This window comes from Artemia sp. Qi Xiang Cuo, chromosome 7, assembly GCF_049724085.1.
Source record: "Artemia sp. Qi Xiang Cuo chromosome 7, ASM4972408v1, whole genome shotgun sequence".
NCBI lineage: Eukaryota > Metazoa > Arthropoda > Branchiopoda > Anostraca > Artemiidae > Artemia > Artemia sp. Qi Xiang Cuo.
In genome coordinates, this window is record NC_142800.1 from 62,839,431 (window position 1) to 62,856,990 (window position 17,560).

Consider the following 17,560-nt stretch of genomic DNA (forward strand, 5'->3'; position numbering starts at 1 on the left):
ATATATCTATTGGTATCAAAATTCCGTTTTTAAGGGATGCAACATTTCAAATAAATAATGTAACCTTTATAATCATTTTGTCAATTATAATTTTATTTTTATTAAAATAAAGTAGAGGGCGCAGTTGGAAAAATTTTGTTAATAAATGAAAATTTTGTTAATACCGTAAATGAAAATTTTGTTGAAATTTAGCCTGAAATTTTTTTGGAGACAACTAATCAATATTTTCCCCGGGAAAAAGAGAGGCTAGAACCGGCACTACTGAAAAATAACAATCATCGCCGTATTAAATGATATTGAAGTTTTTTGGAGGGAAACTAAATTTTTGCTAATATTGACACTTTGGTCCGGTAAATGTTTTGGCAACCCTGTTCGTATCTATAAGTAGTATCAGGGTTAATATGATATTCAAGATACAAAAATATTACTGTTTTAAATTGCTGTCCGTAAAAAACTTTTTTTTTTCTTATCGGCCAACGTAAAATCCTGCTGCCGAACCGAATTTCAACTGCTGTTAGAACCTAGTATTACCGTCTTCTATAAAAAGATTGAAGTACTTACCTTCTAGTATTACCTTCTTTTATTACAATCAAACTACTACTTATAACAACTCACTGCAGCACCAAGCCTCCTGAGAACAACACAGCTACGCACGCTCCTCCTCCATCACAAACATTTTATAAACGGTCTTGTCTCTGTTTTAGGAAGAGGACGAAAATGAGTGTCAGCTATGGGCCGATCTAGCGTTTAAGTGAATTCACCGAGCAGCTGGTCTTAGTTTGACCTGTTTGTATATTATGACCTCATCTAAGATGTCCAAAATAGTGTATCAGGAAGAGTGTATTGATAAGACAATCTCTTTTGCAAAATGGTAGATAGCCAACACAATTTTTCCGTCCTATGACCCAGTTTATGCTGAAGAGAGGAAAACCAAAGGTATAATATTGATTATTATATTGGTTTTATTTATATGGTTTATAATTAATATCATTTATATATTATGTATATTTTTATTTATATTGGTTTTATTTATTTAATAATTATATCATAAAGGTGTTATATCAGTAGCTACCCATTATATCGATTATTGTTGTAAAATTTAGAATACCCTTTATTTATAAAAAAAAAAGTTTCCGAAAAAAAAACGAAATACGGCTATTTTTTTTCTTTTATAGGCAAATAGTTAACATAATCTATATTATTATTAAATAGGATTAAATAAAAAAAAACAATTTTTTTAAACTCAAATAAGGAACAACGTTAAAAAATAAAACGAACAGAAATCAGTGCTTATATGAAAGGAGCTGTCCCCTCCTCAACACCTCGCTCGTTGCGCTAAAGTTTTTTTTTGTTTAAAAAAAATAAGAGTTGTGAGAAAGTCAAACTTTAGCATAAAGAGCGCGGCGTTGAGGAGGGCACAGCCCCTTTCATTTACGGAATAATTTCTGTTCGTTTTAAGTTTTAACGTCGTTCCTTACTTCCAGTTAAAAAAAACTTGTTTTTTTTTATTCAATTTTTGAACGTTTTTGAATTAATGTAGGTTTTTATATTGGCTCACCGTACGTGAATAATTAAAACAAAATTTGCATATTTATTTTGGTTTTATTTGGTTAAATGGCTTTCTCGAGACTTGCTTAATTTTAATTACGAACGTTTTTATCTCAAAGGCCGTTATTTAGAATAAATAGCTCTTATGAAAGTACTAAAAAATCTTTGGCTTAAAGAGCGAGGTAATGACTAGGGGGTGAACCCAATCATACACGTAATATTTTTCTGTTCGTTTTAAGTTTTGATGTTACTCCTTATTTTCAGTTGGAAAACTTGTTTTTTTTTATATTTAATTTCTGATATTTTTTTAAATAATGCTGGGAAATCCGGCACCCCCTTCATAGCAATGTCCCTTCCCGCATGACAACTTCCTTCATGGAAAGATCCTCCCACCTAACCCCGGACCCACCCACCCCCCTTCTACCAGAAAAAAAACCCTGAAAACGTATGTATGCTTCGTAATAACCAATACTATATGTTAACATTTGGAAAAGTTCATAACTGTCAGCCCTCCCCCCCGGGGAATTTGAGGGATTAAGCAATCCTACAAGACATGTTTTTCACATTTTCAAACTTGCTGAACAAAATGGCTCTCTCAAAATTTTGATCAGGTGACTTTGGGAAAAAAATGAGCGTGGGAGGGGGCCTAGTTACCCTCCATTATTTTGGTCACTTAAAAAAGGCACTAGAACTTTTAATGTCTGTTCCAGTGAGCCCTCCTACCATATTCTAGGACCACTGGCTCGTTACAATCATCCCTGGGAAAAAAAACAAATACCCACTCATCCATGATCTTTCTTCTGGCAAAAAATGCAAAATTCCACATTTTTGCAGATAGGAGCTAGGAACCTCTATAGTAGGATTATCTGATACACTGAATATGATGGTGTGATGTTCATTAAGGTTCCATAATTTTTAGGGGGTCTTTCCCTCCTTTTTCGAAAATAAGCCAAATTTTCTAAGGCGCGTAACTTTTGATGGGTTGGACTTGATGAAACTTATATATTTGAAAGCAGCATTGAAATCTGATTCTTTTGATGTATCTATTGTTATCAAAAACCCGTTTATAATTTCTTAAACCACATTGGCCTTACATCACATAAATAAATAATAACGAGCAAAAATGGGTTTTTTATAGGCCAAATGACGATACTGAAAAAACAAAGCGAATATTTCGAGAGGACAAACGCCTCTCTTCTTCAGCGCGAAACGAAACGAGGTATCAATAAAAGCCAAAAATTAAAAGAATTAAAACCAACTACCTAACAACCATAAAAGCGAATTATTCGCCAATATCCGCGATTTGCACAAAATCTAAAAAAACATGAACTGCCATCGACGGATACTAGCGAGCAACTGACAAATGAAAGGAATCAATTCATTCACTCGAAAAAACAAAACGAACCAGCAATTAAATAAGTTGGAAAACTATGTCATTTGATTTCGGATTTTAATTAAGGCATTTCTTGCAGACACCCTTTGAGACCTAAGGGTTTGTTCACGTGTTTGATTAGATGACTGGGAAAGTGTTTCAAGGTTTATTTCAGGGATTACTAACGTATCGGCTTCTCTTTTGAGAAAACCGAAATATGACTCGTTTATTCTTAAATCACCGGAATCTCTGTTTAAAGCTAGACCTAAATGTTGGTATTTATGAATTTCAACAGCTTCTTTGTAGTGCTGGACAATTTAGGTCTAGCTTTAAACAGAGATTCCGGTGATTTAAGAATAAACGAGTCATATTTCGGTTTTCTCAAAAGAGAAGCCGATACGTTAGTAATCCCTGAAATAAACCTTGAACCACTTTCCCAGTCATCTAATCAAGCACATGAACAACCCCTTAGGTCTCAAAGGGTGTCTGCAAGAAATGCCTTAATTAAAATCCGAAATCAAACGACATAGTTTTCCAATTTATTTAATTGCTGGTTCGTTTTGTTTTTTCAAGTGAATGAATTGATTCCTTTCATTTGTCAGTTGCTCGCTAGTATCCGTCGATGGCAGGTCATGATTTTTGGATTTTGTGCAAATCGCGGATATTGGCGAATAACTCGCTTTTATGGTTGTTAGGTAGTTGGTTTTAATTCTTTTAATTTTTGGCTTTTATTGATTCTTCGTTTCGTTTCGCGCTGAAGAAGAGAGGCGTTTTTCCTCTCTAAATATTCTCTTTTTATTTTAAGTATAGTCATTTGGCCTATAAAAAACCCAATTTTGCTAGTTTTTATTTATTTATTTGATGTCAGGCCAATGTGGTTTAAGAAATTATCTTCGTCATGCTTATGGGGAGCATTCAACCAATGTTGTCACTACATTCATATCTCTTGTGAGAAAAAAAAGCTAATTTGATTAATCAACAGTATTTTCTTCATAATTGTAAAATGAACCGTATTTTACCCAAGTCAATGCGACCTTCACTTCACTTAAACACACGTAACGAACGGCAATTTACAGAACGTATAGGGTTTGGTATTTTAAATCATGTTATTAGTGACTGCAAAAGCAAGCGCTACCGGCTAAATCAGGATATTTTCAGGCTTGAGCGAGAAATATTATATACGCTTTCTTATGCTGATTTTCATCAAATTAAGGCTATTGCTGAAAATTCTTTTCAGCATGATTTTGGGATTTCTAGACAAAGACTTTCTGAGAAATTACACCGTTTAAAGTTGGAAAAACTCTCTAATAATCCACCTTTTGTCCCAAATGCGTTTCCTGGTCCTGCTGTGATAAATCTCAGCTCCACGCCCCTTACAACAGAGCAAAATCAGGTTCTATCGAAGGGTTGAAATTTTCGATAACCCCTTCGAAAATACCTCATAGTGAAATTATCGCGAACACAGAGGGTGCTTTTCATGACTCTCGTGCGGATATTGGAGAGATTGCTGAGGTTAGAGCACAATTTGTTGAAACTTTGTTGGATTCGCCTTCTATGAATAATCGAAATTTTAAAAATTTTAGTAAAAATTAACACTTGGTCTTACACGCATTAAAAAAAGATCATTCCAGGATTATTACGAAAGCCGATAAAGGCAATACTGTTGTTGTATTAGATTCAGATGATTACGACAAAAAAATCAGAGAAATTTTAAATGATTCTAACACATATGAACAATTAGCTACCGATCCTACAGAAAAATTTGTACAGGAAGTCCGTAAAGAGCTTTCTTATCTAAAAGGAAAAGGTGAAATTACAGATCAGTTGTACAAAAGGTTTTACCCAAGCGGATGCACGTCCCCTCGCTTTTATGGTCTTCCTAAAGTTCATAAGCCCGGTAATCCACTTCGACCCATTGTTTCTTCTTTTAATTCTCCTACAGCAAAAATAGTGAAATTCTTATCAGTTATATTTCGCCCACTAATTCAGGCTCAAAAATCCTATATTAAAAATTCCGCTGATTTTGTTTCCAAGGTAAAGCAAGTTTCGGTTAAACCAAATACAAGAATTGGCAGTTTTGATGCAGATTCAATGTATACCAATTGTGATCCTCAAAAGGCAGAACTGATTTTGGAGCAAAAACTTAATTCTAACCCATCTATATCAGAAAAATCTACTCTTTCGAATCAGACACTTCTTTCGCTTACATCCCTTTGTAACAGAACTTCTTTTTATTTCCATTATAGAGGCATTTTTTATAGACAGAAATATGGGCTCTCCATGGGTGCCCCCTTTCTCCAATACAGGCTGATATTTTCATGGAAGACCTTGAAGAAAGGGCTATTTTGCAAAGTTCTTGTAAACCTGAATTTTTGGTTCGTTTTAAAGATTACATTTTTTATTTATGGGAGCATGGTGACGAGTCTCTGGGTTCTTTTCTTCACTTGCTCAACTCCTTGGATCCAAAACTGAAATTTACTCAGGAATCAGAGATAGAGAGGCGTCTTCCTTTCTTAGATGTTCTGGTGCACCGAAATGATTCATGTTTCGAGTTTAGTGTATATAGAAAACCCACACATAATGACCGTTACTTAAGTTATTCCTACAATCATTCTCCTGCTGTGAAAAGAGGAGTTGTCACTTCTCTAGTTGATAGAGCATTGAAAGTTTGTTCAACACGTTTCTTGGATTTAGAACTCAATCACCTTAGAGATATTTTATTTGGGAATGGTTATCCAATTAGTTTAATAAATTCTGTAATTACAAAACGCATTAAAAGATTATCAGTTAGTTCCACAGAAAACACAAATCAAAGGGAAAATTCAGTTTATCTTGGTCTCCCATACATTAAAGAGATTTCAGACCACATTTCAAAAAATCTAAGGAAAAATAACATTTACACTTATTATAGACCCAGAAAAACTATCAGGTCCCAAATTTATCAAGGTAAAGACCCTATACCGATAGGTGAAAACTCCGGTGTCTACAGAATTCCTTGTTCGTGTGGTCTTTGGTATATCGGAGGAACAAATCAGCGACTAACAGATAGATTAACCCAGCATTCTAGTTCAATTAATAATACACTTAAAAAGCGAAAAAAAACAGAAAATTTTGACTGCCCTTGCAGAGCACATTTTTGAAAAACCAGACCATACTATTTTCTTTAATCAAGCTAGTCTTATTTCGCATGACAAAGGTATTATCCAGCACTACAGAAAATCTGTTTAAATTTATATATACCAACATTTAGATCTAGCTTTAAACAGAGATTCGGTTTATTTAAGAATAAACGAGTCATATTTCGGTTTTCTCAAAATAGAAGCCGATACTTTAGTAATCCCTGAAATAAACCTTGAACCACTTTCCCAGTCATCTAATCAAACACGTGAACAACCCCTTAGGTCTCAAAGGGTGTCTGCAAGAAATGCCTTAATTAAAATCCGAAATCAAACGACATAGTTTTCCAATTTATTTAATTGCTGGTTCGTTTTGTTTTTTCAAGTGAATGAATTGATTCCTTTCATTTGTCTGTTGCTCGCTAGTATCCGTCGATGGCAGTTCATGTTTTTTTTTTTTTGAATTTTGTGCAAATTGTGGATATTGGCGAATAAATCGCTTTTATGGTTGTTAGGTAGTTGGTTTTAATTCTTTGAATTTTTGGCTTTTATTGATACATCGTTTCGTTTCGCGCTGAAGAAGAGAGGCGTTTGTCCTCTCGAAATATTCGCTTTGTTTTTTCAGTATCCTCATTTGGCCTATAAAAACCCCATTTTTGCTCGTTTTTCTTTCTTTATGTGAAAACCCGTTTTCTAGAGTTTCGGTTACCATTGAGCCGGATCGCTCCTTACTTACAGTTCGTTACCACGAACTGTTTGAAAAGTATTTAGACATTTTCAATTTTAGCCGTTCAGAGGCCACAGTTTGACGAAGTTCGAAAAACAAAACAAGAATAACATACAACATAGATTTGTTTCTAGTTTTGACTTTATTTCAACAGTCACTTTAAAAAAATTGTAATCTTTTGGCGTTGCTTATGTGCTCAATTATGGGATCTTCTGGATTCCTCCCCCCCCCCAACCTGCCTAGCTTTTGACAATCCCTTTTTTGGTAATTTTCATTTAAAAATGCCTTTTTAGTATTTTCATTTAAAAAAAGGTTTAAAGTAACAAGAAATTTGGGCCTCCTGGATTTTGAAAAAGACATTTCGCCTCTCTCCATCTCCCAAATTTTCTTGAATTGACGCCACTGAATGATAAAACAGTTCTTCTTGGCTTTTTTTTGTGTGTTCACCTTATTTTGAAGGCATATTATCTGATATTTATAAAGTTAAAAGTGATAAAGTATTTTAAAGTTAAAATCTAAAAAAACATAACAAATGGACTAATTCAGATTGGCTTCTCAAGGGCTCAAATGTAAATCGTTATTTTAGAATACTCAGGCACCCGAAACGCCCTCTATGAAATTAGTTTCCTTGTAGAGGAAAATAAAGATGGCGAAAATCAATAAAATTCCGATTTTCATGTTTCCATCACATAGGATACTGTGACTTAACCTTCCTAAAAAATAAAATATATTCTAAAATAAAGTAATAATAGTAAAATAAATGATAATAAAAAAAAATATTATTTTTCTAAAATAATATTGATTGAGGTATGATCTGTTCAGCCAAGCCATGGCAGCAACCATAATGTTGCCATTTTGTGGCAGCATCTACGAGCAGCTCAATGTTTTTCAGAAATCTCAAAAGTTGTGCATAATGACAATAGTGTATGATAGTATGTATGTAGCATTCAAAATGTAAAGAATCCCTGAGGTAAATCAAAATCAAATTAAGACATTGCCTTTAATAAAATTGAACGGGACAGTGATCATAGTGGTATTTCGTAGCACTGGCTACGAGCAGTTTGATGTTTTTCAGAAATCGTCTCTAAAAGCTACACAGAGTAACCATACTATAAAATAATATTTACACAGCGTATAAAATATAGAGGAAATAATGAATAAAAACAAGATATTTAAAGTATTAAAGAAAGGAAATGAAACGGAGTATGTGTTCAAACAAACCACTGCTGGCCCCAAAGCTCTTAATTTGAAGGAAATTTAAGAAATTTAATCCATTCGAAAAGACAAAGCCTAGCTCCCTCAGTGGCAATGAAAGAATATTAAGCAAGTGCTTAATTTATTGTTTAGTTCATTCTATTCAGTCGAACTTTAGTCAAACTCATTCAATTTTAGCCCTATTCAGTCCAACTCAAAATTATATATTAATTTTCAGGGATTTTCCTTGTTTTGATTTTTGTTCAGCTTTTATCCTGATTACGATACTTGACTTTACAATCATTACAAGAATACGAGGGAAGTTACGAGAAGTAAAATGATGAGACAGACAATAAACAGCGCAAATAGCGCTGTTTTAGGACTGATTAGCCAATAGTATTACCCTATATTGACTTTGATGTAATCCTACGCTAGTGCCCAATTACATGTCAACTAATGTCAAAACGACCCATTCAAGATTCAACAAAAAAATATGTCAAAAACTAACTAACATCAAAAGCATATTTTAAATTTATTTAAATTGTATCCATTTCTACGTTTAATTTAGAAAAGATCAAATTAATTCAAGAATAAACCTCCTGTTTTTACTTGTTTAGCCTTCGCCCCGAAAGTTTTAGGATTCTAAGGTCTTACTGTATGTAAACTTATGTGTTTTTCTTATGCATTATAATCAGTTATTTTTACGGTATTAAACATATCGATGATTAGTTCTTGGTGATATCTTAGCCTCGATTGCTCGTCTTCCGTCGTCCAGACGGAGTTTACGAACTTTTCGCGTTTCTCCAAACGAAAAAGTTCAAATGTTGACAGCGTTGGTATTACAGTTGATCCAGTGTGTAGTTGTCCTTCCAGATTGGTTAGTTCCGAAAGGTGATAGTGAGAAGAAAAAGGACGAGGATAGTGAGTCCAGAGAAAAATCAAAAGTAAAATTTTTAGGTTTTTTTATAAACATCTTCCTTGCAAATAAAGCAAAGAAAGAATGGGAGGAAGCTGAAAGAGAGCCTGAACCTAACACAAAAGGTTGTTGAAAATGAAGTAAAATATTAGAAATAGCTAAAAGGGGATAATGAGAAAAAAGAAACAGAGAAAAGTGAGCCTAGAGGCGACCCAAAATCAATATTTGATCTGTAAAGCTCTACCTTGAAAATAAAACAAGAAGCCAAAAGAAAGAAATGTAATAAGAATGGTTTTCTGAAGTGTGAGGACAAAATTGAAACAGCTAAAAGGGAATAGTGAGACGAAAAAAAGAGGAAAGTGAGATTATGAGTAAATCAAATGTAATATTTTCATTTTAAGATTAAAAAAACGAAAGAACGTAGTAACAAGGGTTGCCCAAAGCGTGATGACATAATAGAAAAAGCTAAAACCACCAAAAGGAGATAGTGGGAAAAGAAAAGAAGAGAATGCCAAACACGAAAATTAAAGTTATATTTAATGTATATAGCTATAAATCTGCTTTAGCTGCTCGTTGTTAACTTCAAATTCGAATCCTTTCAGGTATGGCTGTAAAAATGAATAATATCTAACTGAAATTTTGCTTGGAACTCATGCGTTGACTCACTATCGGCTAGGAATATATGGAATCGTAAAAAGTTCATTTTAAGGCCTAAATGCTTCAACTTTTCGTGAAAAAATGTTCAACTAAAGAGGAAGGAAGGGGGATCTAACCCCTTACCACTTAACTCCTTTTGATAAGAAAAATGTTCTTTGGGAGCGAAATCGTATCTACTGGTAATGGTGAGAGATAGGTTAGGTTAGTAAGATTTGTGGCTCCTCTGAGGTCCCCTTAGTGAACTCTATCTTTTTACAATTTGACCCCTAGTTTCCTGGATTTTTCAAAAAATTTCTCAATTTACCCCAATTTTGTTCTATTTTTTAACTCGTTTTTATTTAATTGAATTCAATCGTGACGTCCGAATTTATCTTAGTCCTGAGACTTAATGACTGAATGCGAGGAAATTTTCCAGCTAATCATAGCACCACTGCTGAGCTTCGAAGTAAGTTTTCTCGAAAATTATTTTTGTTCTGAAATTTAAAAATTGACCTTACGTGGTAAGTAGATTGGGAGATAAGCAAAATAGCGGGGGGTGGGGCAATAGGCACATTAGAAAGTATCTTTTTATCTAGCAGAAATTCGAAAAACAATTCGAACTTCATGTTAAATGTTGTTATTTTTTTTTTCAATTGCATGTTTTTTGAAACTTATTTCCAAAATCCAAATTAACAAGCTCTGAGTTTTTTGGGATTTGCTCAACAACTTTACTCTCCAGGGACACATTAATTCGGTAACACTTCTTTCGTACGAAATGCAACTCAAGTTTATATCTGATAAGATTTTTTTCCAAGAAAATGACTTATCATAAGTCAAGATAGGCAATTTACTAGTCAGAGTCAAAACAAACACAACAAAAAAGGAGAAATATAATACAGAAATATACAATATAACACAGCAAGCATTAGATTTTGTTTATCCCCTCTGTTTTTTATTACCCTTTTTAATTTCCTTACAATTTTGTTCTTATCAGCATTTTTCAGGCATTTTTCCACGGAGAAATCTTGCTAGATAATTTGATCCCTACTGAAATGAAATTCATCCCAAAAATTATTCCCACTAAAAATTCCCCCAGACACCCCCCCCCCCTGTAGAAAACACTCCCTTAAAAATGTCTGTATGTTTCCCTAAAAATATCCGTATGTTAAACACCGGCTCCCGTGTTCAGTACAGACAGTATAGCCTTTTAAACCAGGCTTGTGGACAGTCTCTGCCCTTGTCCCCAGTCTCTCAAGTTTTGTATGATTTTCATGTCTTTTAACTATATCCTCGCTATTTTTCAATGTTTTGAGCTTCTTTTCAATTTAAATTTACACCCCCCTCCCCCCCCGTGTGTAATGAACACAGTGCATAAAACTGAAGTTCGGACACAGTGCCAAATATGAAGTTCGAATGGAGCTTCAAGTGTTACAAATTTAGTAAGTTGTTGAAGAATAGTTGCTTTTTACATTTTGCAAAAAATCCTTCCCGTGGACTTAGTCTAACGGCCTACCGTGGAGACCGTCAGTCCGCCCCTTGCGAGCGAGGACGCGTCCACTAGGCATACTTTTGTATCTTTAAGGGGCATTTTTTTTTTTTTTTTTTTTTTTTTTTTTTTTTTTTTTTTTAACTCTGTAATGTCATTTGGGGTCACTTTCGTGTTAATTTCGTATGTTTCTATGTTTTGAGCTTTTTTTGTCAATTTAAACTTACACCCCCCCCCCCACCCCATTTCTTTCTAATTTGAACGCAGTTCGTAAACCTGCCCTGTGAATGAAAGTAAACTTAATCTGAACCTTTTATTTATTTTTTGTGGAATATAATTTCATAAATATATTACAATTTTATAAATCGTCAATAGTATTTAGCTGTATATTTTCCAGGACACTGTTGAGTTATCTCCAGCCCCCCTCCCCACAAGTTCCTAGTGGAGGCATGGTTAATATGATGCAAGATATCAGACTATTGCCAACTCTTTCTGTTTTTCCCCTATGAGTTTTGTTTTTTAGTAGAAAAATATGTTAAGTAGATGGTTATATTATAAAGATGGTTCAATATAACTTAATTAAAAAATGTTTCCCCATAAAAAAAAATAGAGTAAATTGACTTTTTGTGCCAATTGTTTAAAAAAGACTGCTCAAACACCAGGTCTGTTTTTTAGCGTAAAGAGCGATGGTTGAGGAAACGGCAATGCCCCTCAAATTTTGGTAGTCTTAGCTAGTTCCCAGACCCCCGTCACTTACTTTGAAGCGAGTACTAATTGTTCAGCTAACAGGGTTGACACGAAGAGAACTATCTTCGCTCATGTCACCTGGTTTTGCTAAAATTACCATTTTCTGTGCCAAAAAAAGAATTGGGAAGATGTTCTTTTTCTCTGTATATATATCCAAAATTAAGGCAAAAAGAATATCTTCAATAAAAACAAGCCTAATATAAAAACCAACTTGCTAAAAAATTTAAAAACTAGCTTAAGGAATAAAAAAATTTTGATATGCAGAAAGCACAAATTTTCCAAACCACAATCCTGTAAACTTCTTGGGATTAAAAAGAATTTAGGCCATGATGGCATTAAATTTCCAAAACTATATTTGTACTTTACCTTTATACACCTTTGACGAACCATCGATGTTTGAGAATGTCCTTTGGAGTTGGTCGATAATTTCTGTTCCCATTCAGACACTGGAATACCAAATTCATAGGCAAAAGTGAAATGTTATTATAATTCATCATTTCAACAATCATTTTTTTAGGGTTTTCTCGTTCACAGGGTACCAATCCGATTAGGAGTGCCGCCAAAATTATCCCCAAAGACCAAGTGGTAACTGGACCGATCACGTAATTTTGAAGGCCTGCTTCAGGAGGAGGGTTCCTAGGAGCCCACCAAATATATTTATTTGCTTTTTCTAGCGATTCAGCTAAACCAAAATCAATAAGTATAACATTGTCACTTTCATCAATAAGTAAATTATCACATTTCAGATCTCTGTGGGCAATACCAGCTATTTCTAATTTTGAAACTGTTGCTACTATTTGCTGAAAAAGATGAAGAACCTTGTTTTCACTCAAAATTTGATTTTTGAAAATATATTCACCCAGTGTTACAGAATCCCGATGGTATTCTGTTACAATCCAGCATTCTTGTTCAACTATATAATAATCAATAATCTTTATGCATACATCTATGTCTTTTACTTTATTTATAAAGAACACTTCTTTGGGTATACTTCTACCATTGTCTAGTTCAATCATTTCAACACGGTCTAAGTTGATTTTCTTCACAGCAACGGGTTCCCAATTCCCTTTTTGAAGTCCCAGGAAAACCTCTCCATATGATCCTCTGCCAAGTTTCTTGGTAGTTAAATAATACTTTTTGCGAAACTTTTCCAAATCTGTTGCTGGAAAGTCGTACTTTGGTAAAACCGGATAAAAAACTCTTACCTTTTTATGTACATGAATTAAGACTTGTTGAATACGCCTTCTTTGATCCATCTCTGTTGGAGCCCTTGTCTGTTGATTTAACATGTTTATATTCAAGATCTTTTCAGTAATAATATATGTATATATGAAACTGTGCTTACAGTAGTAATGTTACTTTGTAACTGATTCTCTTTTGATAACAACGATGAGCGATACGAATGACATTGCATTATTTATCTCTGCTGTCTCCGCCCAGTTTTGCTTCTGATGAATGCAAGCTCTTGGCATGCCGCCAAAAGCTTACGTCACTCACTGAGGACTGTCGAGAGATTTTAATGATGCAAGTTTATAAAATCTGCTGTCTCGTCTGATTAAAATTAAAGAACAGTTTTTTTTTAGGAAAGTAAAGATCGAAGTTGAAACTTAAAACGAACAAAAATTATTACTAAAATTTATTACGGCCTATCTAATATATGTCGATAAAACTAATTCAAGTAATCCAACTGGTAAAATTTCTGTATGTTTGTAGGATTATAGAAGAATAGAGTTTTACGGAAACCACAAAATAATATAGTAGTTTTGGTACAGTAACAGTAAAGCATTTAAGGAAACTTTTAATTGTATAAAAATAAAGCATCTTAGGATTGTTGCTCAATTTTTTTCGTTTAATTTTGCATTACTTCTGCACAATGAGCTCAGTCTAATTATTGACTGTCGTTTTGGATCTGAAATGGATTAAATAAAAAAAACAAAAATTTGTTCAATTGAAAGGAAGGAGTAACAGTAAGATTTAAAACAAACGGAAATTATTACGTATATGAAGGGGTTGCCCCCTCCTCAGCACCTCACTCTTTACGCTAATGTTTTTTAGTACTTTAAAAAAACTTATTGTTCTAATTAAAGGACTGCTGTGTTTCAGGAGCCATTTTTAAAGAATTGGGATATAATTCAAACTTTTGCGTATTGAGCGAGCTGTTAGGAGGGAGCAGCCCCCTTCACATACTTTCTAATTTCTATTCGTTTTAAGTTTTAATATAGCTCCTTGCTTTTAATTGAAAAAACTTGTTTTTTACATTTATTTTTGACCGTTTTCAAATAATTCCAGGAAGTATAGCCTCACCACGACGGAAAAATCCCCGTCCCACGGAAATATCCTCTAGACAACTCAATCTTGGTGAAAATTTTAACCGGACAATTACCCTCAACAACTCCAAGCGTAAAATTGAGACGGAAAAGAGAAAGTAAGACATATAAAAGGAATTTTTTTATAGGAATTCTGGCAATGTCCCCCAGTGTATAATGTTCCCTGACAAGTTCATCCCCTAGAAACATCCTTCTCCATTGAAAATTTCCCCGTGGAAAAGCCCCCAGTCGGCCGTTAGTCCCCCCCCCCCCCCCAAAAATGTTTTATTATTAACAAAAAAAAAAAAAATTCGTAAACGATGGGCAAATTTTATAACTTAAAGACCTTTCCCCTGGGGCTGTGGGGGGGAGTCATATATTATTGGGCCTTTCAACTATGATGAACAAAATGGCTATCTCAAAATTTTTATCAAACGATTTTGGGAAAAAGGGGCGGGGAAGGAGGCTTAGTTGCCCTCCAATCTTTTCGGTCACTTACAAAAGGCGCTAGAACTTATCATTTCCGTTTCGAATGAGCCCTCTCACTATGTTCTAGGACCAATGGGTTGATACGATCACCCTTGGGATAAACAAAATAAAAAATTAAATAAACAGGCAACCGTGATCCTTTTTCTGCAAAAAAAAATACAGAATTCCGCATTTTTGCAGATAGGAGCTAGAGTTCTCTGACACGCTGAATCTGCTACTATGATTTTTTTTAGATTATATGACTTGTAGGGGGCGTTTACCCCTTTTTTCAAAAATCAGTCAACTTTTCTCAGGTTTGTAACCTTAGGTGCTTAAAATTGAACTTAATAAAATTTATTTATTTGAAATCAGTATAATAATCCGATTGTTTTGATATATCTATTGGTATCAAGATTCCGTTTTTAAGGGATGCAACATTTCAAATAAATAATGTAACCTTTATAATCATTTTGTCAATTATAATTTTATTTTTATTAAAATAAATTAGAGGGCGCAGTTGGAAAAATTTTTTTAATAAATGAAAATTTTGTTAATACCGTAAATGAAAATTTTGTTGAAATTTAGCCTGAAATTTTTTTGGAGACAACTAATCAATATTTTCCCCGGGAAGAAGAGAGGACAGAACCGGCACTACTGAAAAATAACAATCATCGCCGTATTAAATGATACTGAAGTTTTTTGGAGGGAAATTTTTGCTAATATTGACACTTTGGTCCGGTAAATGTTTTGGCAACCCTGTTCGTATCTATAAGTAGTATCAGGGTTAATATGATATTCAAGATACAAAAATACTACTGTTTTAAATTGCTGTCCGTAAAAAACAGCTGGTCTTAGTTTGACCTGTTTGTATATTATGACCTCATCTAAGATGTCCAAAAAAGTGTATCAGGAAGAGTGTATTGATAAGACAATCTCTTTTGCAAAATGGTAGATAGCCAACACAATTTTTCCGTCCTATGACCCAGTTTATGCTGAAGAGAGGAAAACCAAAGGTATAATATTGATTATTATATTGGTTTTATTTATATGGTTTATAATTAATATCATTTATATATTATGTATATTTTTATATATATTGGTTTTATTTACTGAATAATTATATTATAAAGGTGTTATATCAGTAGCTACCCATTATATCGATTATTGTTGTAAAATTTAGAATGCCCTTTATTTATAAAAAAAAAAGTTTCCGAAAAAAAAACGAACCAAGGCGATTTTTTTTCTGTTCTCGGCAAATAGTTCACAGAAGCTAGATTCTTCTTAAATGGGATTAAATAAAAAAAACAAGTTTTTTCAACTGAAAGTAAGGAACGACGTTAAAACTTAAAACGAACAGAAATTATTCCGTAAATGAAAGGGGCTGTGCCCTCCGCAACACCTCGCTCTTTACGCCAAAGTTTTTTATTGTTTAAAAAAAAATAAGAGTTGTGAGAAAGTCAAACTTTAGCGTAGAGACCGAGGCGTTGAGGAGGGGACAGCCCCTTTCATTTACGCAATAATTTCTGTTCTTTTTAATTTTTAACGCTGTTCCTTACTTTCAGTTAAAAAAAAATTGTTCTTTTTTTTATTTAATTTTTGAACGTTTTTTAATTAATGCAGGTTTTGATTTTGGCTCACCGTACGTGAATAATTAAAACAAAATTTGCATATTAACTTTACTTTTATTTGGTTAAATGGCTTTCTCGAAACTTGCTTAATTTCATTTACGAACGTTTTTATCACAAAGGCCGTTATTTAGAATAAATAGCTCTTATGAAAGTACTAAAAAAGTCTTTGGCTTAAAGAGTGAGGTATTGACTAGGGGTTGAACCCAATCATACACGTAATATTTTTCTGTTCGTTTTAAGTTTTGATGTTACTCCTTATTTTCAGTTGGAAAACTTGTTTTTTTTATTTTTAATTTCTGATCTTTTTTTTAAATAATGCTGTGAAATCTGGCGCCCCCTTCATAGCAAGGTCCCTTACTGCATGACAACTTCCTACATGGAAAGATCCTCCCACATAACCCCCGACCCACCCACCCCCCTTCTACCAGAAAAAAAAACCCTGAAAACGTATGTATACTTCCTAATAACCAATACTATATGTTAACATTGGGTAAAGTTGATAACTTTCAGCCCTCCCCCCCAGGGACTTCGAGGGATTAAGTCATCTTAAAGGACATAGTTATCATATTTTCAACCTTGCTGAACAAAATGGCTATCTCAAAATTTTGATCAGGTGACTTTGGGAAAAAAATGAGCGTGTGAGGGGGCCTAGTTGCCCTCCATTATTTTGGTCACTTAAAAAGGGCACTAGAACTTCTAATTTCCGTTCCAATGAGTCCCCCACGATATTCTAGGACCACTGGCTCGATACGATCACCCCTGGGAAAAAAAACAAATAAACACGCATCCATGATCTTTCTTCTGGCAAAAAATGCAAAATTCCACATTTTTGTAGATAGGAGCTTGAAACCTCTACAGTAGGATTCTCTGATACGCTGAATCTGATGGTGTGATGTTCATTAAGGTTCTGTAGCTTTTATGGGGTGTTTCCCCCTTTTTTCAAAAATCAGCCAAATTTTCTCAGGCGCGTAACTTTTGATGGGTTGGACTTGATGAAACCTATATATTTGAAATCAGTATTGAAATCTGATTCTTTTGATGTATCTATTGGTATCAAAAATCCGTTTTCTAGAGTTTCGGTTACCACTGAGCCGGGTCTCTCCTTACTTACAGTTTGTTGCCACGAACTGTTTGAAAAGTATTTAGACATTTTCAATTTTAGACGTTTAGAGGCCACAGTTTGACGAAGTTCGAAAAACAAAACAAGAATAACATACAACATAGATTTTTTTCTAGTTTTGACTTTATTTAAACAGTCAATTAAAAAAAATTTTAATATTTTGGCGTTGCTTATGTGCTAAATTATGGGATCTTCTGGATTCCCCCCCCCCCCCAACATGCCTAGCTTTTGACAATCCCTTTTTTGGTAATTTTCATTGAAAAATGCCTTTCTAGTATTTTCATTTAAAAAAAGGT

At 33.9% G+C, this 17,560-nt stretch overlaps 1 protein-coding gene and 1 long non-coding RNA gene across 2 annotated transcripts in view; one reads left to right on the plus strand and one right to left on the minus strand.

Moving 5' to 3' along the window:
* The window catches only part of LOC148950553 (uncharacterized), an 11,139-nt gene extending 10,203 nt beyond the window's left edge, over nucleotides 1-936 (plus strand). Inside the window, exon 2 of the long non-coding RNA XR_016141969.1 lies at nucleotides 705-936. This is a non-coding gene — a long non-coding RNA (uncharacterized LOC148950553). The remainder of the gene's footprint in view (nucleotides 1-704) is intronic.
* A 10,715-nt stretch (nucleotides 937-11,651) lies between these two features.
* LOC148950555 (serine/threonine-protein kinase 24-like) lies at nucleotides 11,652-13,031 on the minus strand. The gene has a single exon (XM_089091897.1). The coding sequence runs from the start codon at nucleotides 13,029-13,031 to the stop codon at nucleotides 12,111-12,113; it is 921 nt and encodes a 306-aa protein (XP_088948023.1). The 3' UTR covers nucleotides 11,652-12,110.
* Between the last annotated feature and the right edge of the window lie 4,529 nt (nucleotides 13,032-17,560).

What these genes read in the sequence shown, in the direction of transcription:
- LOC148950555 (XM_089091897.1), bottom strand. Translation starts at nt 13,031, where the DNA reads ATGTTAAATCAACAGACAAGGGCTCCAACAGAGATGGATCAAAGAAGG.